The sequence below is a fragment of the Hippocampus bargibanti genome, linkage group LG10 (genome assembly GCF_051943395.1).
Source record: "Hippocampus bargibanti isolate YZ-2025 linkage group LG10, ASM5194339v1, whole genome shotgun sequence".
Taxonomy (NCBI): domain Eukaryota; kingdom Metazoa; phylum Chordata; class Actinopteri; order Syngnathiformes; family Syngnathidae; genus Hippocampus; species Hippocampus bargibanti.
Window position 1 is genome coordinate 2,866,759 of NC_142743.1, and position 24,957 is coordinate 2,891,715.

Below are 24,957 nucleotides of genomic sequence, written 5' to 3' on the forward strand. Positions count from 1 at the left end.
CGTGCGCTCAAAAGAAGGAGAGAATACAGCCGTTTGTTCCTACCGACTGCTGTCAGGCTTCTTAATAAACACACATGACAAAAACAAAAACCTGGGCACATTTTAAATAGCACAGCCACCTTATGTCAAGTCAATACAGTTTCATATATCAAATATGCTTTTTATACTTTTATACATTTTTATTCTTTGCACGATTAACAGTTCTTTTGATGAAATGTTTTTTTGTGCAGTTGTACATTTCAGTCTCCTGACGTTTTCTTTTGTGCATAGAATACTTTGTTTTATCTTTAGACCTTCCACCCCCTTTCAATTTTTCTGCTGGATATTGCAAATTTCCCCATTGTGGGACTATTAAAGGCTTTCTGATGCTGATTCTGACAACATAATTAATGCAATAACCCCCATTATTTGCAGTACATCAGGTGTGAACCCTGTTGCAAATATCAGAAACACACACGGGATTGTGGGGTGGGTACAAGATGGTGACAAAGCACTTAAAACAAGGAGTCAAAGCTGCTGTTCAGATGCCCCCCAGCTGACGAACGAGATACGTTCCAAGCAGTCGTTCGTCAGGTGAATTTGTTCTTAAGTTGCTTCCGTGCTATATTTTGTATGGAATATATGTACATGTATGTATAAACCACAGACGCTCTAACAGCCGCAAAATAAATTCACACCTACTGTAGTACGACAACATATATCCTTGGGTCTTCAGTAAGCCATGAATGAAGCTGCTGGCACATAATTACTGAATTACTTGCTAGCAGTCATTACTTTTTGTTATGTGTCGCCTCCTTTTGTTTTTTGTTTTTTTTAATGACGGCGCGTAAACATGCAGCGGCTCCTCTCTCTCCAGGCAAATTGGCGTTTTCGTGTTTATTATGTTTGTCACACTCGTGTAAATGTTTGTCTCCCTCTGCCTCGCTACATTCGAGGCGTACCTACTCCTGTGAGGTTCTGCCCATGCTGTTCCAGAACCAGCGGAAACAGAAGTTCGAAGCGAGTGTGGATTGCTCCAGGAGTCGGCTCGTCCACCGACCCCCACTCCTGTACCCAACCCAGAGTATGAGGAAGCAGAAGAGGGGGAAGCGCGGAGCTATCCGCACTAGGCTCGCGGCTAGCCCCCGCCGGCCGAGCATTCCTACCATCACGCTGGCTGACGTACGCTCGCTGTACAATAAAATGGACTACATAAGACTTCTCCGCTCTACTTCCAAGACGGTGGGTGAGTGTTGTGTCCTTGTGTTTGTGGAAACATGGCTGGATGACGGCAAACCGGATAGTGCCATCCAGCTATCCCAGCGAACCAGCTTCCGAGCAGACAGAGCGCTCGTCGACGGGGGGAAGACTCGCTGCGGGGGACTCTGTGTTTACATCAGTGATGCCTGGTGCCGCAACGCTGTTGTGGTATGTAAACACTGCTCACCACTGAGCTTATGGTCGTAAAATGTCAGCAATTCTACCTGCCGTGGGAATTTAGTGCCAGACTACTGGTAGCAGTTTACACCCCCACCCTCGAGCTCAATTAACAACAGGAGTGTGGCACTGAATGAACTCCACCAGCACATCAGCGAGCAACAGACAGCGCACCCAGATGCTTTCCTTATCCTGGCTGGTGATTTCAACCATGCCAACCCGAAAAGCGTGTTTCCATGGACACATTAACTTTCCCACTAGAGGTGACAACATTCCGGATAATGTTTTCGCCACATACGAAGGAGCCTACAAAGCCTTCCCTTCCCCCACATCGGAGCTTCAGGCCACTCAATCACACCTCAGGCCATCATGCTAATTCCCGCACACTGGCCACTTGTCAAAGTCCTCAGACCAGTCAAGAAGTAGATACGGGTGTGGCCTGATAGGCCGTCAGAGGCACTCCAAGACTGCTTCTTTACCACCCACTGGAACATGTTCCGACAAGCAGCCACCTACGACAACACCATAGACCTCCAGGACTACACCGACTCTGTCTACTTGAGGGAGTGCATGGATGACATGACTGTCACCAGATACATCCTCATCCGGGCCAAACAGAAGCCATGGCTGACGGGTGAAGTCCACAGGCTCCTGAGGGCTCGGAACGCTGCCTTTAAAGCTGGCGATGAGCTGGGCCTGAGGACAGCCAGGGCCAACCTATCGCGCAGCATCATGAGACAGCACTCCAGGAGGATCGCCAACCACTTCAGAGACAGCAGAGACACCAGGAACCTGTGGCGGGGGATACAGACCATGACAGACTACAAGCCCTCTCAACAGACCTGCGAGAACTCCACCACTCTTCTGAACCATCTGAACGACTTATTCGCCTGCTTCGAGGCAGACAACAGCACTCCAGCACAGAAGACACCACCAGCTACTGGTGACCAGCGTGAGGTGATCCCTCAGAATGACCAAGGCACAAAAAGCCCTGGGTCCCGAGGGCATTGTGTCCTGAGAGACTGCGCTGAGGAGATCACAGGTGTCTTCACGGACATCTTCAACAGCTCACTGAGCCAGGCTGTGTTCCCCACGTGCCTCAAAGCCACGACGATCATCCCGGGCCCGAAGAAATCGCCCCCCACCTGCCACGACTACCGCACGGTCGCACTCACTCCCATCTTCATGAAGTGCTTCGAGCGGCTAGTTAGGAACCACAGCAAGGCTGCCCTCCCCCAACCACGACCCTTTGCAGTTTGCATATCGGCCTAACCGCTCGACCGATGATGCCATCTCCACCGCTCTCCACACATCCCTCACCCACCTGAAGACCAGATACTCCTATGTCAGAATGCTGTTCATTGACTTCCCTGTGCAACTGGCTGTTGGACTTCCTAACGGGGTGACCACAAGCAGTTAGTGTTGGAAACAACACCTCCAGCACCATCACGCTGAACACAGGGGCCCTCCAGGGGTGTGTGCTGAGCCCCCTCCTCTTCACTCTGCCCCCTCCTCTTCGCTCTGCTCACCATCCATCTATCCAGCTGCACCCTATTCATAAAGTTTGCGGATGACACAAGTGTGGTGGGCCTGATCAACAACGATGAAGAGACAGCCTACAGGAACGAGGTCAGCCGCCTGAGTGTGATGAAGACGGAGATTGTTGTGGACTTCAGGAGAGTGCACTCCCAGCATGCTCCAATAACCATCGACGGTGCTGCAGTGGAGAGCATGAGCAGCACCAGTTTCCTGGGAGTGCACATCTCCGAAGACCTGTCCTGGAGCCACCACATGGCATCACTGGCCAAGAGATCTCACCCGCACCTGTACTTCCTCTGCAAGCTCAGAAGAGCTGGAGACCCGACCCCCATCACGACCTCCTTCTACTGCGGTACCATCAAGAGCATCCTGACCAGCTGTATCACTGTGTGGTCTGGGGCCTGCACCGTGTCCTGCCGTAATACTCTGCAGCGCATCGTGAGGACAGCTGAGAAGATCATCGGTTCCCCCCCACCCTTCAGGACATTTACAACACCCGCCTCACCCTCAGATCCATCAGGATGGCGATCCCACACACCCCTCCCACAGCTTCTTCAGCCTGCTGCCATCGGGTAGGAGACTGTGGAGTCCCGGCGCAAAGACCAGCAGGCTCATGGACAGTTTCTGCCACCAGGAGGTCAGGAGACTCAACTCCCTCCCAGCCCTGCCCCCCCTTCCCACTGCCACACTCACCGAACTCTGAGTACACGCTACACACTGTACTATCATCCCGAACTTTATTTTTTTTTCTCTTCTGCACGACCCCACTTCAACCTTTTTGTTTTTTGCATTATTACATTACATCACTTTACATATGACACTACTCCACTTTACATTTACAATTTATATGTATTGTCTGATGTCAATTGTCTTTTTTTAGCCACATTATAAGTGCCTTGCACGCTGGGTCCAAGAGGATAGTAATTCAATCTGTGCTGTATGCCATCCATATTAGCATATTTGACAATAAAGCTGACTTTCACTCCTCTGTGCCTCAACTGGGAAGCGGAATTTCCTCCTGGCCCACGTACTCTACGCAGCCAATCGTAAACGAGCTCGGCGGATCGAGGCCTGAACTCGTTGGCAACACTTCAGCATAGCTGGGCACTGATTGGTAATGCTTGGTGTCCGTCGCGTAAACATCCAGCCCTTGAAACCTCCAAAATGTCTGTGTGTGCGTGCGCGTGAAGCACAGTACGCAGCCATTCGCAAGCGAGCTCGGCCGGAAGACGGCGCGCAATACAAAATCTCATTTACAGCATCTCTGTTCGAACATTTTTTGACATACCCGCAACAACATTCATATGTACCGTTGTTCATAACACCAATGATTGTAAATTGGAGAGACTCTGTGTAATCAATTTGCGGCATGTCGTTCAATTTTTCCGCCGACACCCTGCAGTATATACTCAAAGGGAGGAACATTTAACAAAGCCAGATGTCAAGGGGGTTCAGTGTGTGCAGCCAGCCTTTGGAAATGTACTTATTTTTGTTCCTTTGCAGATATTTGACAAGGAAGAGCTATGTGCAGTGTGTGTGTGTCCAGCCTCCGTTTCAACTGCCACAACTAATTGAGACCGAGCGAACTGCAGAGGTCCTGAATAATGGTTTACAAGGAGCTCTGCATAGGGTGAGATAAGATCAATCAAGCCAAATTCAATCTGATTACAGTCATGTTTTTTTCGTATCGGCCCTATTTATATATCCCTAATGTCCAGACATGCTTAGGCAACACAGGTTAGGCAACATTCGTAATGCTGATGAAGTGATACCGGAGGGAGTGGGGCAAACAGGCCACTCGTTAGTCAGGAATGTAGGAACAATCAGTGGGGCCACAGCGAGTGGTCCTCTGCTCTCCCCAACCTGAGAGTAGGGACCTATCATAGCTGTGTCCGGCGCCGCCATGTCTGGACATTAGGGATATATAAATAGGGCCGATACGACCAGTAAGACTTTAGTTCGCTGACGAAGCCTCTTGGATAGGAGGCGAAACATCCGACACCTTCAAAAAAGTACAGATGACGGCTGAAAAAACCTTCTCATCGACTCACCAGAGTAGTGACCTTTACTGACGAAACTAATCTTTTGGTTGGGCGAGGCATCTGTAAAATGTCCTGCCCACAGTAAAGTCAAAATTCATCCATCACCGCCGTTCACCGAGTCTTGCTAAACTGCATAGTTTCCTCCAAGGACAAATTGATCTTTTCCTCCTTCTGGTTCATACGACTATGAGGATGCAGAAAAGTGCTTCAGATTGAATGACTCTTCGTTGGAGGAGAGTGGCCTTCTTTCCTCCGCGTGTTAGTTAATGTCAGATGATTTTGGCGATCCAAATACAAGCTGGAGTCGATGAACTGTACTTTCAAAGGTTTTTTTTGCAGAATATTCCGGACATACACGATTTACAGACAATGGCTGTTAAAGATGAAATGATGATTCTCTCTGGTTCGGGTTCTTCACGGTGTTAGAAGATGGTAGTAAAATCAGCAGGAATCAAGTTGAGTACAAAGATTACTTTAATCTTCGTCAGCAGAGAGAGAGGCATGTGCGGGAATGGCATCATTTGGAAAGAACCTATCAGCTACGAGATACAAGGATGAAATATGATATTAGACTGAATAAGAAAGTTTAAGGTTATAAACTATATATATATATATATATATATATATATATATATATATATATATATATATATATATATATATATATATATATATAGTAAGTAAAGTCTCGTTATATCGATATTCTCGGGAGTCGGAAAAAATATCGATATAACCGGACTATCGATATATCCGATCCTGCGGCATGTAAATTTTCTCCTTGCGTTCATAGAAATAGTATCGTAATAAGTACTATCGAGACTTTACTATATACAGTAAAGTCTCGTTATATCGATATCGGATATATCGATAGTCCCGGTTATATCGATACTATTTCTATGCACGCACGGAGAAAATTATATGCAAACAGAGTCGGATATATCGATAGTCCCGGTTATATCGATATTTTTTTCGGACTCCCTTGAATATCGATATAACGAGACTTTACTGTATATATATATATATATATATATATATATATATATATATATATATATATATATATATATATATATATATATATATATATATAGAGAGAGAGAGATGGGGAGGGAGAGAGAGAGAGAGAGAGATGGAGATATATATATGTCACCTGTCATAACCTGCCCATCACCTCCTCATCAACTTTGTTTCCTACGCCAACATGTCAATCGAAGTCTCCACCAATTACAACCCTCTCACTTCTAGGGATGTTCTGTATGACTTCATCGAAGTCCAACCAAAATTTCTCCTTCTCCACCAATTCACATCCTACTTGTGGAGCATACTCACTAACAACATTTAACAACACACCTTCAATTTCTAGCTTCAGACTCATCATTCTATCTGATGCTCTTTTTACTTCTAAGACATTGCTCACAAACTCCTCTTTTAAGATAACCCCAACTCCATTTCTCTAATGGAGAGAAATGAGAGGGTCTAAGAAGGAAGGAGAGAGAGAGAGAGAGAGAGAGAGGGAGGGGCGAGCTGCCTCACCATTATATCAATAAAATATCACCATTAGCCTACTAGCTAATATTGTTGTGTAAGTGTCTATCAGCTACAAACTATCTAGAAGTGGGAGCTTACAATCAAACCAAAAGAAAGTATACAAAAGTGTAGATATTTAAAGTGACAACAGATGTTAAGAATGTGTTTGTGCAGCGAATTGCCCTAACAGGACCAGTAATGTTCTTTAGGTGGTTCAGCACAAGGCCAATAGTGGAGTGAAAGGCCTTATGTTGTTCAATCCTGATGTTTCTTGGAAACTGGGATGATGTTAGAGTCTAACATCATCGACTCTTTCAAGCTGGATGGGCCCTCACTCTGCTCCATAGATCAGTTCAAGATCTGTGTAAAGACCGGAGCAAGCTGGTCCATGCAGTCTTTCAGGGAGAAGGGTGACTGATAATGTGTCATTGCTTTCAGGCCATTCCACACCGATCCAGTCATTAGCAGAGAACTGTTTTTAAGCCTTTCAGCATAGCTTTTCTTTCTCCTTTCTCAGATGTCTGAGTAAAAGCTCTGAACAATGGGTTGTTATTGTTGAAGGAGTGGAAGGACTTTGTTGGTACACACTTATCCTCACAGAAACTAATGTATTATGTTAGTGTCTTTGTTTTCATCCAGTGTGCCCATTGAAGTTTCAAAGACGCCTCAATCAATGCAGTCTAAGCATTCTTGTAGAGGTAACTTTGCCTCATCTGTCAATTTATTGACAGTCTTACCAATTAGTTTTACACATTTGAGTTCCTTACTGTATGTAGGAATTAAATGTATTAAATAGTGGTCAGAAAGACCCAATGCTGCGTGGGCAACCGATCGGAATGCACTTTTGAGTGCTGTGTAGCAGTGATCAAGAATATTGCCTTCCCTGCTGAAACAGTCAATGCGCTGCTTGTACCTGGGAATTTCCGGACATGTTGGCCAATTCAAGTTACGTCCTTTTAAAATTGAGTTGCATTAGGATGTGCTTAATTGAGCAAATGTTGCTGCAAATGTGAATTGAACAAGTCTGATTGCGACTGGTCTTCCAACATGTGCTTTAAACACTGTTCGCAAACGATGGAAAAAAAGTCAGCAGTTGTTTCATCTTGCTTTTGGATGCATTTAGTAATCTCTTTTGGATCTTATGTCCGCTGACATGCTTTGCACATAAGTTGCCCAATTGCCCCCCACTTCCATTTGCAGGAGCTCTTAGTACCAGATATAACTTTGTAACGCCTGTCGAAACGACCGACAACCACATTTTGATCCAGAAGTTAATGCAAGTAATGTCCCCGTTGTTAAGTCAATGGCAGTGGACACAATAAAAGGGTTTGTTCAGTATGACATCAATTCAAATTTACATTTGTGGTTCCTCATACTTGAACCCGATGGGCGAGGAGAACTTGAATATTACATCCACGAAAGTCCGCTGTTTACCATCACACTGTGTTATAACAATTTAAGTTTCCTGCTTTGGGTGGGACACAAAGGACAAATGCTGACTTCATTGATTTCCTCCGATTCAATTGTTGATTTGTCCTGAAACCACACACATTGTAACTGTGATTTCTTTAATAATTTCAGTCAAAATCAAGTCTAGATATGCAAGAGAGCCAATCATATAATGTTGAACCTCCTCCTCCAAAATCGGCACTCCACTACCCTGGAATCACCAGAGGGAGCTCACAAGGTAATCAGCACAGTATCCTGCATTCATCTTTTTAGGTGAAATTGTATGTTTTTGAATATCACGATCAAGCATGCTCCATATGTCAGAAATACAAGCACTAGATTTCTATGGACATGACTGACTGACTGTACTGGAGGATGTCCAGGTGATGTCATAAGACAAAGAATGCACCAAGTATTGGGTTTGATCCCTGCATGTCATCTGGAAATTCCCCGCCAATTCTCGGGTTTTCACCACCAATTCAATGGGTGGTGGGGTGAGATAAGAGGGCTGAGAATGGGTTTGACATAAAAATATTATACCAAGGAGCTAAATTGGTTGAGTGTTTATGTCCTTAGCTGGGCCACCCATGACAAACAGTTTGTATGTGAGGGACCAAACAAAGCACAGCTCAAATGATTTCTTATGATGAGTGATACATTTTGGACCTAGTTGTCCCTTTCTCAGAGGCAAGTCACCTATGGAAAAGGGGTCGCTGAAGGGGAGGGGGGTCACTGAAGAGAGACTGGTAGCTCAGCCTGCAACACTGAGTCCTGACCAGGCTCTTCACAAATGGACAACCCATGTACTCACTATCCTTGGGTTTGGGTGCTCTGTGAGGTGGGCAGCAACCAAAGGCATGGACCTTTGTGGTCTGATCCTAGCTACAGAAGCTACTTTGAGTGACATGGAATGTGATCTCTATGGCAGGGAAATGTGTGAGACAGAAGAATTGGGACAACACATAATCAGGTTCATCTATGGGCACACCTTGAACTCTGGTACCAGGTGTGGAACTTTTGGAGCTGTATCGTTCAATGCATTGCACGCTGAACTGTGATCATTGTCATTGAACGATTCGGTTATACGCAAATTTTCAAAACGGTTGAAGTGTTTCAGAGCTTGCTCAGTGTATATTTCCAAACATAACAAGACACTGCATGAAAATAATTTATTTTTTTTCCATGCCCTAATGTCAGCTGTGAGAAAAGTTGGTTCCTTGCAACTCTGAACAGGATAATTTATTCTAGATAGATGGATGAAGGGATGTTCCTCTGGTTTTGAAGTGCAGTAAAAAATACCAGCACCTTGCTGGTTGTGAAAGCAAATCTGACTGATTTATTGTCTCACCTAATATTACAACAATAACAATTTCAATGTTATATATAACATTTCCCCCATTTCTCGACAGATAACGATCTACTCAACAAAACACCTCCTACTCCAACCATGTATAAATACAGACCGACCTTAAGTCCTGGGAAAAAACAGACTCCACGAACCCACGCTTATGCAAACCAGGTAATGTACACACATGGTGAACACTGCAATTACAACTTTGACCTGATACAACCATAAGAGGGCATTGTGGCTGTTTCTGATCAGTACATTTCTCTCTCTCTCTCTCTCTCTCTCTCTCTCTCTCTCTCTCTCTCTCTCTCTCTCTCTCTCTCTCTCTCTCTCTCTCTCTCTCTCTCTCTCTCTCTCTCTCTCTCTCTCTCTGTCTCTCTGTAAAATTATCTGTCTGTCTGTCTGTCTGTCTGTCTGTCTGTCTGTCTGTCTGTCTGTCGATCCATAGATCCATAGATCGATCCATAGATCGATCGATACATAGATCCATAGATCGATATATAGATCCATAGATCGATAGATAGAGAGGGACCCAAGTGCAAGTATGAGGTTACACCGAGAAGAGATCAAGGTGTCGTCATCAACGTGAAAACAAGACTTCCTGAATATTCAGCGCGAGTCTTAAAACGTAAAATATAGCTATATGCGGTGGAATCTTTGTAAAATATGCTCAGTAGAAGTCATTTGAAGTGATTTTACAAATTATGGACTCATCTTGTCCGGAGGCGTCGTTTGTCCTTTAATTGTGGCTCCTTTGAGATTTGAACTCAGGACTTCTCGAACTTGAAGCAAGATTCATAACCCAACACATTATGACCTTGATATATCGTCATCTGTTTAGTTTATTCTAATCTTGCACTGTTTGAAGCTGTCATTGTTCTTTGACCAATACTGCATAATAATGTATTCAACAGCATATACTTACTATATTGCTCATGTTTTACAGTAATTTATGGATATGGTGACTGGAAATGTGTTCACCAAGTTAGCAATTTGTCAAAAAAAAAAATATATTTCTTATCTTGGGATGGGGAGAGTTCAGTGGCAAGCTTTTTCATACAGGGATAACCACTCAAACTTTTTTTTTCGTTTTGAGTTATGCTTAATGCTTTTGTTTTTGATTTGCGGCAAAATGATTTTTTGACTGAACAATAGAAGTGTTGTTCTACTATTTCTAACTGTAATGTGATTGTGTCTTCTCAATGCTGGTCTTTCTCTGTTTTTGTCTTTCAGTTAAGTCGAGCAGAAAGGTCCACCAGTATTAAGGATTCGTCCTCTTCAACCTCCTCACTTGTTCAATCCATACATCAACCTGGTTTTCGTTCACAACCTAGCCTGGACCGGGGAGACACTTCTTTTGACAGAGTGGGGAGTGTTGTAAGAGGGGATAGAAAAGAGTGTGGAGATGGAGGCGGCATCCCTAACTACTCTTTACATTCTTACCCCTCGTTTTCTGATCCTGTCGTCCTCTCACAATCCGCTGGTTCCATGCAGACCTTAGCATGTGCTGGCCAGATCTCTGAAGCACCCACTACCTCAAGCAGCTTCAAGAGCTTGGCAAATCAGACTCCTCCACCTCCCCATCCAGCTCATAATGGAAGCCTGTCGTATGACAGCTTAATGGCTGGAGGTGATGGTTTTGACAAAGCGCTGACAACAGAATCAAAAATTTCTGAGATTTCATCTGGGACACCCTGCTCTCCAGTGGCAGCTGGATACATCTCCTCTTTCCATCCTTCAAAACAAAGAGATACTGATATAAATTCTGAGTTCCCCAAGCATCATCATGCTCTCCTCCAACATTCTACATGCACCTCTCCTCCTGAGAGAGAACATATGTTGGTGGAACCACAGCGAAGCAATCGCCCATTGCTGTTTTGTCAAAGCTATGTGCCACCTCCTGCTTCTGCTCATCATCCACCACATCATCATCAGAACCACCATCACCACCACCATAATCATCATCATCATCAAACTTAATCATCACCACCCCCACCCTTCCCGTTTTATTGCACCCCGCCTGGGACACCATCCCTACCCACACCGCACATTTCCACAGATACCCCTCTGGGCTTGACATCATCTTCCACACACCACCCTTCTCCATCGCCACACCATCCACCTCTTGGTAAATCATTGTCCTACTCAAGTGCCGCTGCTGCTGAAATGCAGTACCAGCTAATTCGAAAAGCCTCCTCAGCAACTGGCGCAAATGCAGGAGCGGTAGCAGGGGGGATACAAGCACCAAAGTGAGTACATTAATTATATAGTGTCACCACTTCTGAAATCCTGACATTGATTGACAGCTACCTTTTTTTCCCTCTTTCCCTGACAGATTTCCTGTAAGTTCCCTTTACTTAATTCCATTTGCTTGTTTTCTGGTTTTGAGGTTTGTGGTTTGAGGTTTGCACTGACTTCTCTTTCTAAAACATGTATGCATGATTGTCAAAGGCGAACACTGCTCATGTAGTGCAACTCAGCATGTTTATTTCTCAAATGCTAGAAAAACATAACGTAGATGACAGGAAAACTAGAAGTTGTGAACTAAACTGCCCACATTTTTTGTTGTCATGAAAAAAGGTTTGCATTTATCGAGGTAAAATTTCTAATTTTACAAGTACTTACACGATAGATTCATAATGGCATGAATATGATACCATCAATAAAGATATGACATACAGTGGAACCTCGGTTTTCGAACGACTCACAGTTCGAACAAATCGGAGTCCGAACAAAATATTCGAGAAATTCTTGCTTCGCAGTATGAACACCAATCGGTGTTCGAACGCCGGTACAACGCGTGAGTGCGTACGCGAGGGTGGGATGATGAGCGGCGTACGGGTGTATCGCTCTCTCCGTGACCAACTGTTGTCGGACGCGGACGTGCTGCGTTTTGCTCTAGCGTTTAATATAGATGTACGAAAAGTTTTAGCCCCTAATCATGGCTCCAAAGAAAGTAAATGCTGCTACAAGTGAAAAAAGAAAAGTAGTGCATACAACTACTGCATTTAAGAAAGAAATAATCGCAAAATATGAAGGAGGTGTGCGAGTGTCTGATCTGGCTAGGGAATACAGCATGATACAGTATAACTACGATATTAAAGAATAAGGAGGCTGTGAAATCTAGTGATGTGGCTGTGGGAGTGAGAGCAACTGTCATTGGATAGATATTTTAAGAGAAAAGAACATCCTGTAGCAGAGTCATCCGTAGCTGTCACGTTCCGAGCGAGAGTGACGGCAGCTGACTCATCGGAACGTAGTGGAATGATTGGGATCGCAAAGCAGGCGGCAGAGACGTACTAACCAAGCAGGATGTTTATTCACAAATAAAGAAAACACAGCGAGTAAGACGGCAGGGGATGATCCGACCCGCTTACTACGCCAGAAAGCAAATGGCACACAAGGGTGCAAAATTACGCAATCCCGGAAGATGACATAAATTTACGGGACACTCGCACATCGAAGGAAGAGTCCAGGTACGGTGGCGAGGTGAGTCAATCATCCGGCATTGGCGAGGTGATCGCGAACCGTACAAATGCCCCGTGTCCGTGATTAGAGAATTGACAGCAGGTGGAGGGCGGCCTGGAGAGGCAGCCCCACCCCCCGCTGTCAACTCGCACGTGACAGGAGCAAAGAGATTTGAACGCGTGAGCACCCCTCAGACAGAAGAGCTCCCCGAGGTTTTTCTGGAAGGGGACTCTTTCCAAACAATAAATTTCCTTCCTCCGTCCACCTGCGCCTTCTGCTGACCACCACAAAGGTAAAAAAATCCTATTCATAATTCTTTTCTTTCCGAATGTACAATTAGCTTGGGTTACATTTATGTTTATGTTATTTACCATTTTGTTTAACATTTTCTGAGATATACATTACTTTTTATGTGTTGGTCAGCATTTTAATGTGCAATTTCATGCATAAAATAATGTATAAAATACTGTACTAAAAAGGTAAACATTCAGGGTGTTGGAACGGATTAAAACAATTTACATTATTTATAAAATAAAATGGTTTTGGTGTTCGAACAAATCGGTTTTCGAACAGGGTTCTGGAACGGATTATGGTCGAGAACCGAGGTACCACTGTATTTGGATTTATCATGAAGTTGCTTATTGTCAAGTTGGATGAATGCATTCGAATTTATTGCATGCTTACAATGTATGTTTAACTTGTTTTCTGTTTCTGTGGTGCTGTAAGTTGGCAACAGTGTTGGTCAAGTTACTTTGAAAATGTAAAACAGTGATCCCTCGCTACGTCGCGGTTCACTTATCGCGGCTTCAGTGCATCGCGGATTTTTTTTTATAATAAAAAAATCTTATTTTTTAATTATTAATGGCATGCAAATGTGCAAACAAAGTACAAGAAACAACACTGCAAAGAAAGCAGAATAAAATCAAAACACACTGGCTTTGAACAGCTCCATGAGCTGTTCTCTATTCTCCAATAAAATAAAGACAAAAAAAGAGAGTTTTCCAAATATAAGGCACACCACATTATAAGGCACTACAGCAGGGGTGGCTAACCCGCAGCTCGCGAGACGCTTGCTCTTTGGCTGGTTCAGTGCGGCTCCCGGGCTTTCAAACGACAACCGAACTGCCTCGCCGATGGCGCTTCTATTCAAAGAATGGTTCTGAATACACAGAACAAACCACATCAGCCTTCTACTTTCTTGATATTGAGGGCAGCCAATCAGATGACTGGATCACTGCTCAGGCGCAGACATCGGCTCTAAGTGGAAAATACTTAGCTAGTCAGTGAATTACCTATGTTTTTAAGGCAGGGATGACCAATACATTGATTGCAATCGACCAAGAGCAAGCAGACTGTTCCCAAGTAGACTGCAAACGGTGGGAGGAGGAAAAAAGATTTGTGTGTTTCTGTTTTTAGGTTTCATTTATTTTCGGTTGCTCGTCGTGCCGGCATTTGTGCGTGTGTGCGTCCGTGCATTGTGTGTGTGTGCGTGTGCGTGTGCGTGTGTGTTTGTGCGCGTGCGCGTGCGTGTGTGTGTTTGTGCGCGTGCGCCCGTGCATGCGTGTGTGGCTGCTGACAGAGGTTGCGAGAGCTGTAGCATTCGCTAAAAGGACTGCATGTTCTGTCTGGATCAGATGAAATTATTTCTTTAACGTTTGTGTTTTTCTGTAATCAGGGTTGATTTGACCAGATTGACAACATGGAACTGCTCAAGTGGACCAGCAAGATTTTGTTTTCATCCTCCGCCTCAACTTCCTTTGTCTCCCACAGTGTCATTCCACCTACCGGACTGACGAATTGTAACTCAGAATCTGATTTTGAGATTAACTTTTCTGTTTTGAAAAAAATGGCAACAAATCAAAAATCCTCAATCAATTGAAGAAGCAGGACCCACAAGTCAGGTTTCTTTTTTGTTTGTTTTGTTGTTTTTCTTTTAGCACTCGTCCTGTCTGACTAAAATTCCCTGTGTTTGGAAAAGATTGCTAATTGTTTGAGTAAAGCAATTTTAATTCTAATCAGGTGTGGAATGAACAAATGGTGAACCCCTCTTTTTTTTGTTTATTCCTAAATGTGAATGCAGTATTCCAAGTTGGTACAGGATTCTGTACTTTGAAGTGTGAATGTACATGTTCTATTATTGTTGACAAATTGCTTATATTGTAAAACAGCATGAACATTGATTTTTAGTAGCCACTAGCCACTATTGGCAATGTTGGACTGTGGATGAAGATAGTGGCTTGAAAAAGCAGGAAACGAATTAAGGTCAAACACAAACAAGTCCTTTGGTTCACAATCAATGTCAAGAAAGTAGGGCAAATATTAAAAAAAAAACAAATCTACACTTTTTGTCTGAATCTCTGCAGATGACAAACCATTGTATCAAAATCAGTTTGTGAATAAAATGACCTTTTAACGTATTCCAATACCCTTGACAAGATGCCTTCTTCATTTACATGCACTTATTTATGTACATTTACTTAAATTTATTAAGGGTCAAAAATTAAAATCAAATCAAAAACTTTCGGGCAATTTGTGAAAAGATAATTGGATATGATAAAAGGTTTAGCCACCCTTGGCAGCAGTAACTAAAATATACCTTTCCGAACATTGGTGAAATAAGTCTTTCACATAGCTCTGGAGGAATTTTTATCCCACTCGACAGAATTGATTGAACTCAAGGGTAAAATGGCTTCAAATTACTTCTACTGAGTGTATTTTACAAAAATTCCACCGCATGTAGCTATATTTTACGTTTTAAGACTCACACTGAATATTCAGGAAGGACTACTATTTGATTCTAGTTGACATTCTAGTTGACACAAATTCCCAGCAGATAAATCAGCCCATTTCCAACGGAGCTTTGACGCCATCTTGTGCATTTTCTGGGACGCTACATTGGAGTCCTGACGGCTCGAATTGATATGGGAGGACTTCTTTAATCGATTGCAAACATTTATGCTTTCCTCTTCAGAACTATTTGAATCATATTCAAAACAGGATGAGTAACAAGAAAGCATCTCCCAATCTAAAGCCATTGTTTGTTTGAAAGTAGAAAAACAAAATACAGCTGCTAGAAAGGGGGCCACTCTCGCGGCGCCATCTTGAAGTCAAAAGAACAAAAAAAACTCAATCAGAATCAGAAAACCTTTATTTGTCCCACAATGGGGAAATTTGCAGTCCACAGCAGCAATTTGAAAGGGGATGGGGTGGTGGGGGGGGGGCGAAAGGATAGAAAACAAGATATTCTAGCAAAATAAAAATGTCAACTGTAAATGTGCAAAACCGTCCCTTGTAGTCCCGATCATCTCCCTCTGTAATGAGGCCGACAATAGCTGAGTGGCAGGTTGGGGTGTTGTAGATGAAGTCCGAGGTGTAGAGGGTGAACAGGAATGGAGCCAGGACTGTCCCCTGTGGCGCTTCGGTGCTGCAGAGAAGCCTGTCCAACTCACAGTTCTTTACCCTCACATACTGTGGCCTGTTTGTGAGGTAATCTGTAATCCAAAATGTGAGGTGGTGGTCAACTCCGGCATGCCGCAGCTTCTCCCCCAGTAGATTTGGCAGGATGGTGTTGAAGGCACTGGAAAATTCAAAGAATGTGATCCTCACCGTGCATCCAGCATTCTCCAGGTGCAGCAGCGCCCAGTGGAAGAGGTCGATGATGGCGTCCTCCACACCGATGCTGGGCTGGTAGGAAAACTGTAGCGGGTCCAGTGATGAGCTTGCCAGCCATCACTGGTGGGCGAGGACGAGTCTTTCCAGCGTCTTCATCAGGTGAGATGTCAGCGCCATCGGTCTGTAGCTCTTGAGCTCCTTTGGGTTGGCAATCTTGGGCACTGGGACCAGGCATGACGTTTTCCACAGCTGTGGAACTCTGCCCAGCTTCAGGCTCAGGTTGAAGTCCACAGTGAGAGTTGGTGCAGGTGCAGCTACAGGTGAAGTTGACAGTGGGCCGGGGCGACAGGCGTCTTTTCAAAACGATTGAAAAAGCGGTTGAGTTCATATCCCCGGTCTTTGTCTTTTTCTTTCAATGTCACTGGGCTTTTGTGGCCTGAGATATTTTTCAGGCCCTTCCAGACACCAGCGACATTGCTGGCTTGCAGCTGCTCCTCCATTTTCATCCTGTAGGACTTCTTCCCCTCTCTGGGATCTTCGATCGAACCCAGGTTAAGAACCACTGCTTTGGAGTCATGGTATAGTCCGAAACACGAAACATGCTTCTGATCGGCTGCGGTGCGAGTATGCAATTTGCATACTCGGCACCGGCAGCCGATCAGAAGCCTGCTTCACGGTATAGTGCGACGCACGAAGCAGGCTTCTGATTGGCTTCCAGTGCCACGTATGCAAATTATTAATTTGCATATGGAAGCCAATCAGAAGCCTGTTTCGTGCTTCGGACTACACCATGACTGAAAAGTGTACTTGAGAGTTTTGAAAGCCGCTTAGAAAGAGGAGTCCACGTGGCTTTGAGCAGACAACACAACGCAAACATTGCATTGTGGTAAACTCGGTGCGGCAGTGCATCCAGAGTGGCAGGAGGCCACCCTAGAAAGACGTGTTGGGACTCTCTGCTGCTTCCAAAGGCCTTTGGAGCAAGTTTGATGTGCTATGCATAAAGGCTGCTGTGCTGCAGCATGCTTGGCTCGAAACTGCTGCTGGGGAAGAGAGATGGCAGGTGGTCATGCCAAAAGCTCTTCGAGAGACTGCGCTGAGAGCATGTCATAGGGGCACTGGCTCAGGACACCTTGGCCGCGCAAAGACCCTCCAACGGCTCCGCCAAGTGTTCTACTGGGGACAGCATCGACACGACGTGGAGGACTTCTGCTGGCGCTGTGAGGAGTGTGCGGCCGGCGAGAGACTTAAAGCCCAGACGCACGCACCACTTCAGGCGTTTGGGAGACCTCCTGGCTGCTCAGAGGACCGGCCGGGGCTGCGGTATTCAAGCAGACAGCGGGATCGGCTGCAGAAATCTAGTACACGTCGAAAGCGAGATTGTGACGTGCGGCGCGAGAGGTGGAACTTCCAGGCTGGGGAACCACCTTCCGCCAGTCGTGTCCCGGGTCAGCCAGTGTGAGGCAGAATTAACTCAGTCTATTGTCTTCTTTGTCTACAGAGCATCCCATGAAGTGTGCCCTCTGTTGTACAATTATAGAATTCAATGGTGAGTATAGTTTTTACTTTTTTGAATGTTGCTGTGCCGATGACCATTTTGTGTTTTGGAGCCTTTTACTGAGCGAGTTGCTTGTTCTGTAGCCACAAAGGGACATAAGTCTTCTTGTGCCGGTCCCAAGCGCGGAAAAATACAGAGGGTTGTGTCAGGAAGGGCATCCGAAGTAAAAGCTTTGCCAAAACAAACATGCGGATCAAACCTCTAAAGATGGAGGACACTGATTTGCTGTGGCAACCCCTTGAAGGTAAAGCCGAAAGGAGAGGAGACATCTGCTATCAAAAACCTTGTTTCTGGATCTTCTTTTTGTTTGAGCTTTTCCCTTCAAGGGGTCGCCACAGCGAATCAGTGCTCTTCATCTTCAGAGGTTTGATTCACATGTTTGTTTTGGCCAAGCTTTTACATCGAAAACCTAAATAACTTTTATTCCTTGGAAGAAAGTTGTTTTCTTATTGAATCCAAATGCAACCAACAATTTTGTGAGACTCTTCCCTCAAATTGCAGCTTTATGCATTCAATAGAAACATTGTTTTCATCTTATTTGTTGTCCCCTCAAAGAAATAGTTTTTTTTATTGAATCCAAATGCAATCAAAAATGTTGAGACTTTTACCTCAAACTACAGCTTCATAGATTCAATAGAAACATTATTTTCATCTTATTTTTGTCCCCTCAAAGAAGTCATGTTTTTTTTTTATTGAATCTAAATGCAACCAACCATGTTGTGAGATGTTAGGGTCAAACCCAAAACATTTTCACCAATTGTGAAAGAAAAACACAAAGACGTGAGATGGACTTGCAAGGAGAGTGTTCAGAGACTGTTCCGTAACATTCATCCGACCCACTCTAAAAACAATCTCTGGTCCCCCTGCTTTTATTGAAAGTTTGGGAGTTCCTGGTTACAAAGATCTCAACCGTCTAAAGGGAGGGGGAGGACACCGGTTGAGACTGGCGCAAAACACAAGCATATTTTGATAAGAGCAGAAGACTGTTCACTGAGACATTTCAAGGAGACATTCTGTTATTGTGTCTGCACATTCTGTTATTGAGAGTCAGCATGGCTATGAGTAAAAACAAAAAGCTATGTGCGTGTGCTAGTAACTTGGATAATACAAAGCAAACTACAGTAAAGTCTCGTTATATCGATATCGGTTATATCGATAGTACCGCTTATTGCGATACTATTTTCATTTCCCTTGCACATTTCTAGTCTTTTTATGTATAATTAGTACCGTTTAGTACGATACCCGGTTATTAAGATAATCCGGTTATTACGGTGCTCCTTTTCATCCCCCGCCGGCCATTTTTGTTGTTTATATCGATATATCCGTCGCGCCATTGGTCAACTTGGTCACGTGTCTTGGGTACGTGTCACGCCATCAGTCGCGCCATTGGTCGACTTGGTCAGGTGACTTGGTTACGTGCCCAGCACCCGTGTAGCAGAGCCATTTTCATTTTCAGACGCTAGCTCGTGTGTAGCAGACGAGATTGAAGTGTTTGTGTTAAAAGGTAAAAATGGGAAGCAGAAGAAGATTGATGACTTTTTTAAATTGTATACATAATACAGTAAGATGTAAGCGTTGCAGTTTCCCTGTTGTGTTATGTACATGCCCACTGTACTGTATATGAATGCAATCGTTTTTTGCAACAATGTTTCTTGTTTTGTCTGCTGAAGCGCGATGATTTTGAAAATTATTAACATTCCATACTGTGTATTAAAGGACAGCCGATGTCACTTTTTATTCAAATGCAAATAAAAATGACTTCACGCCAAGACGTCTTGCATTGCTTGTGAATCCAAACAATGGCTTCAGATTCGGATAATATGCTTTCTTGTTACACATCCAGTTATGAATATGTTTCAAATACACTGTAGTTCTGAAGATTAAAGCATACATGTTTACAATCATTAAAGAATTATATGTGCCATTTTGAGGCAACATCTCTCACCCAAAAAAAAAAGGGAGCTAATGGCCAGCTCCGTTTCTTATATGGCGCTTGGCTGCCCTCTTTTGGCGGCTTTTGTTTAATGCAGTTCGGCGCATGATCGGATATATCGATAGTCCCGGTTATATCGATATTTTTTCGGGCTCCCTTGAATATCGATATAACGAGACTTTACTGTAATTTACGAATATAATGTGACTACATGATATACAGTTTTACTCCAACATGAGACTTTTACCTCAAACTACAGCTTCATAGATTCAATAGAAACATTATTTTCATCTTATTTTTTGTCCCCTCAAAGATGAATTTGAACAATTTTGAGCAGATGTTAACATTCAATTTGTACTTTGCAAGATTCCCTACTCTTTGTTGGTAACCATATGCTGTGAACAAAAAAAATCCACTTCATCTCATGGTTGTACATGTCATTGTTTTTACCATGTGTGCTTTTCGGGGTTATAAATAATGGCATGAATTTTTATGTACGTTGATGCAAAATCAATAAACTGAATGTAAAAGTCACATTTGAGTCCACACCTCTTCATTGAAGAAAATTCAAAATGAAATAACTGCATTGAAACAAAACAAAATCACATTTACTCAGCTAACTAAAGTGTCTATTTCACCCAAATAAGGAGGAATAAGTCAACACAACATTCAAAGAGAAACCAAACATGCATCCCAACATCCATTATCCGATTCAAATTTCCAAACAAGGGCCGCATTTTATTTTTTATTTTTAGGAGATGCCAGTTGTTTACGGAGGTGAAGTCACGAATCACGTGTTTTTTCTCGCTGGTAGGCAAAAGCAACAATGGCGAGTATGGAGAAAGCAAATTACTGTAGTATTGGATTGGATTGGATATGCCTTTATTAGTCTCACAGTGGAGAAATTTACATTTCACAGCAGCAAAGTGATGAAAGGAATGAAAGTAGAAAAATGAAATACATGAGCTGCTGGAAAGGCAGCCACTCTCGCGGCGCCGTCTTGAAGTCAAAAGAACAAAAAAAAAACTCAATAACAAATAATAATAATATAATAATAATAATAGTATGACATCAGAATCAGAATCATCTTTATTGCCAAGTATGTAGAACACACAAGGAATTTGTTTCCGGTAGAACACGCTGCACTAGTATCGTCGTCGAAAAAACTGCTAAGTGGCACTATACAGTTCCATTTTGGCTACTGTTGAAGAGTTCAAAGAGTTAATGGCTTGGGGGAAGAAGCTGTTTAAATGTCTGCTGGATTTGGTGCGCATGGATCGGTAGCGCATCTGAACAATGCTCCGATTATGTGCGAAAGATACCATTAGAAGTCCGAAAGCGATACTTTGACAAGCTGGGATATCGTGACGGTACTTGTAACTTGCCGGATCCTTTCAATTTGAAGAATGGATGGGTTCACAATCCATCATTGTGGCCGGACATTACTTTCACCAATATTTATTTTTACCTCGTCCGGACAGTTCACTCACGATAGTTTAAAGGCATATAAGTCCCTCAAAGCTTATGAATACGTAGAAAGTGGACACGTATATCCGGTGTTTTATTACAACGTTGAACAGTCGCCGTATTGTTTTTTTGAAGACAAAGTTGTAGTGTCTGTTGTACATTTTGAATCATATTTAATCATTAGAACATTTGAAAAGGAACATACTATGTCAGTTGTGGTAAATCATTAAACCAACTCGGGATGCAAATTTGAAAGAGCACACAGCATATTGTCATAATATTGTCCAACTTAGGCACAAGATTAATTCTCATTGTTGTACTTAGAATCTTAAATTTTTTAACATGCTCGATGGCTCTCTCTACATGAATCCCCTTCTTCTTGATCAATGTCACTGGTACAGTTAAATTGTCCCAGGAGAATTGAGGCAGCGTTGTTCGTTTCTTGCTGGATCCTTGCTGTCGTCTGCCTATCATCTTCCCGACGCTGTGCTCGCTGATACCTTTTGTTTGAATTATCAAGAGTTAACATGGCTGTGTGGCGGGCACTAGGACCAGGCATCTCATCCAGCAGGTGCACAGGAGGGGGCGGGTTTACATATATTTCACTGCATTTTCTGCTTGAGTTAGATCCACTTGTTAGCAGTTAGAATAAAGACGTGCTCCAGTCAATCGTGCGTTCTCCTTCCTCAAGCCCTACACTGGTGAAATGTTCATGGCAACAGACGAAGAGATGTCTTCTACGGCCATGTCGCCACGACCGGCGCCCCAACTCGCAGCTGCCGCCTATGCCGCAAAGCTGCCCGAGTTCTGGAATAGCGACTCAGCTTTGTGGTTCCAGCATGTGGAAGCGCTTTTCCACCTACAAGGCATCACGACAGATGAGCCGAAATATTATCTGGTCGTGACATCTCTCAACGAACAGACTACTCGTCGTGTGCTGCCTCTCTTACGTGCACCTCCACAGAGCGAGAAATATGCGGCGCTGGAACACCTGCTGCTCTGACGGTTCACGCTGTCGGCCTTTGAGGGAGCAGACAGGCTTCTTTCTCTTCCCGGACTCGGCGACGGAACAGCAGTGGATCTGATGGACAAAATGTTGTCGCTATTAGGTTCGGATGACGGCGGATTCCTGTTCCACCACATATTTCTTCGCCAGCGGCCGGCCGCAGTGCGCGCCGGGCTAGCTTACTCGACGTGCCTAGACACTATCGAGGTTTGGCGGAAGAAGCGGATCGGGGCTTCTGGCGACACGGCGGTTCGCCGTGCAAAGCGTGCCGGTCGAACCCCTCGGCGGAGCGGCATCGTACATCGACCCGACCGTAGTGGCCTGAGTGGTCACGCGGAAGCCCTCTGTTGTTTCCACCAGCGGTTTGGCACCAAGGCTCGACGCTGCATACCCCCCTGAACCTACGAGGCTCTGGGAAACTCCAGTGCCGGCACCCAATAGCAGCCGTGGGCGCCGGCAACGTAAGCGAGCTGCTTTTCATCACGAACTCCTCGTCAGGTAGACGTTTTCTTGTGTCAAGTAAGCAGAGACGGCATGTGGATGCGGGCCTCCCCTGTGCGCACCTAACGGCTCGCCCATCGCCAACTTTGGCTCCAGGTCGGTGACTGTGTGTTTCCACGGACGGAAATTCGAGTGGAACTTTATCGTAGCCTCGATTACAGTTCCGATAATCGGCACAGATTTTTGATGCGCTTATGGACGGCTTGTGGACATTGCTAACCGTCGTTTGACGCCATCTCTTTCGCCACTTTTCCGTGTGAGGCTGGAGGGCTCTGAGCGTTAACGCATGCAAATTATTTAACGTCGGGTAACGTTTATGAACGCCTGCTGACCGATTATCCGTCATTAGCCACCCCCGCCTTTTCCAATGCCGATACTAAACACGGGGTAGAGCATTTCATTCCCACGGTTGGCCCGCCAGTTTTTGCCCGTGCTCGTCGCCTCGACGCGGCAAAATTGGCCAGCCCGTCTCCAGAGGAACACCTGTTGCACTTAACGATGGTTTTCAAGCGTCTTGATTCGCACGGCCTTATCGTTAACCCTGTGAAGTGCCAATTTGGTTTGCCTGAGATCAATTTCTTGGGGCACCACATTTCTCGACAGGGCGCCATCTCCTTACCCGCCAAAACACAGGCAGCGGCGAACTTCCCCCGCCCGGCTACAGTTAAGGGTCTGCAGGAGTTTTTGGGCATGATTAATTTTTACAACCGTTTCCTCCCTCACGCTGCTGACCTCCTACAACCGCACCACCATGCCTTGAGAAAAAAAAAGGCTAATGACCCCGTCGAGTGGCCCCCGCAACGAGCACAGTCCTTTCAACGAGCCAAGGACGCTCTCGCGAGTGCATATCTTCTGGTCCACCCGATCTCAACCGCAGAAGTAGCCTTGACTACCGATGCGTCTGATGTTGCCATAGGGGCGGTGGTCGAGCAGCTTGTGGAGAACGAATGGCAGCCCCTTGCATTTTTCAGTCGGAAACTGCAAGATAACGAACGCAAGTATAGTGCTTTCGACAGAGTTGCGACACGCCATTTTCGTTTTGTCCTCGAGGGGCGCAGTTTCATCGCCTATGTAGATCATAAACCCCTCACATTCGCCATGTCGAAGGTGACCGAACCGTGGTCGGCCCGACAGCAACGGCATTTAGTGGCCATTTCAGAATTCACAACAGACATTCGGCACGTGGCCGGCAAATGTAACCCTGTGGCCGATTGCTTGTCACGTGTGATAGTATGTCCAGTCCAGCTCGGGGTGGATTTCTCACCACTGCCCAATCTGAGGATCCGGACATCCACGAACTCAAGGCAGCGGGCACGGCCCTGAAGCTTGAGGAGGTGGCCCTGTGTGAAGGGGGTCCCGCTCTCTTCTGCGATGTGTCTACAGGTCGCACTCGTCCCGTGGTTCCGCAGGAGTGGCGTCGGTGAATTTTTGATTCTATTCATTCCCTCTCACTCCCTGGCGTCCGGGCATCAGTAAAACTACTTCGGGCCAAGTTTGTCTGGCCCAGGTTACGAAAGGATGTCAGGAAGTGGGCAGCTGCATGCGTGGCATGTCAGCGCGCCAAAGTCCACAGGCACACCCAGGCAAGCCTGGAGACTTTTCCAATTCCGGCCAGGAGATTTGACCAAGTCCATGTGGATCGCAAGGTTGCACACATCTCCTCACTATGGTAGATCGGACCACTAGGTGGCCGGATGCAGTCCATCTGACCTCCACGACCTCGGCCGATATAGCCCGCGCATTTCTGTCGTCCTGGTTCGCACGTTTCGGCACGCCATCCGATATCACTTCGGACAGGGGCCCCCAGTTTGTGTCCGAGCTCTGGTCAACCATGGCGCAGTCCTTGGGTGTGCACGTACACCGCAGTATGGCCTACCACCCGCAGGCTAACGGGATGTGTGAGCGTTTCCACCGGTCACTTAAGCCGCGCTACGGGCCACACTCTCGGACGGTAACTGGGCCGACCGGCTTCCGTGGGTCCTGCTCGGGTTACGTTCAGCTCCAAAAGAAGACCTTAACGCCGCTCCAGCAGAGTTAGTGCTTGGTCAGCCACTCCACGTTCCTGGTGAATTTCTGCCTGAAGTTTCGGGTGCA

General features: G+C 45.0%; 1 protein-coding gene across 1 annotated transcript in view; it reads left to right on the forward strand.

The window, feature by feature from the left end:
- LOC148892072 (palmitoyltransferase ZDHHC5-A-like) overlaps window positions 1-13,631 on the forward strand; it is a 71,131-nt gene extending 57,500 nt beyond the window's left edge. The window contains 6 exon segments of the mRNA XM_089005675.1: window positions 4,459-4,585; window positions 8,106-8,211; window positions 9,383-9,492; window positions 10,555-11,298; window positions 11,300-11,369; window positions 11,372-13,631. Coding sequence (XP_088861801.1) covers window positions 4,459-4,585; window positions 8,106-8,211; window positions 9,383-9,492; window positions 10,555-11,298; window positions 11,300-11,369; window positions 11,372-11,574 — 1,360 coding nt within the window. The 3' untranslated portion in view covers window positions 11,575-13,631.
- Window positions 13,632-24,957: the final 11,326 nt, after the last annotated feature.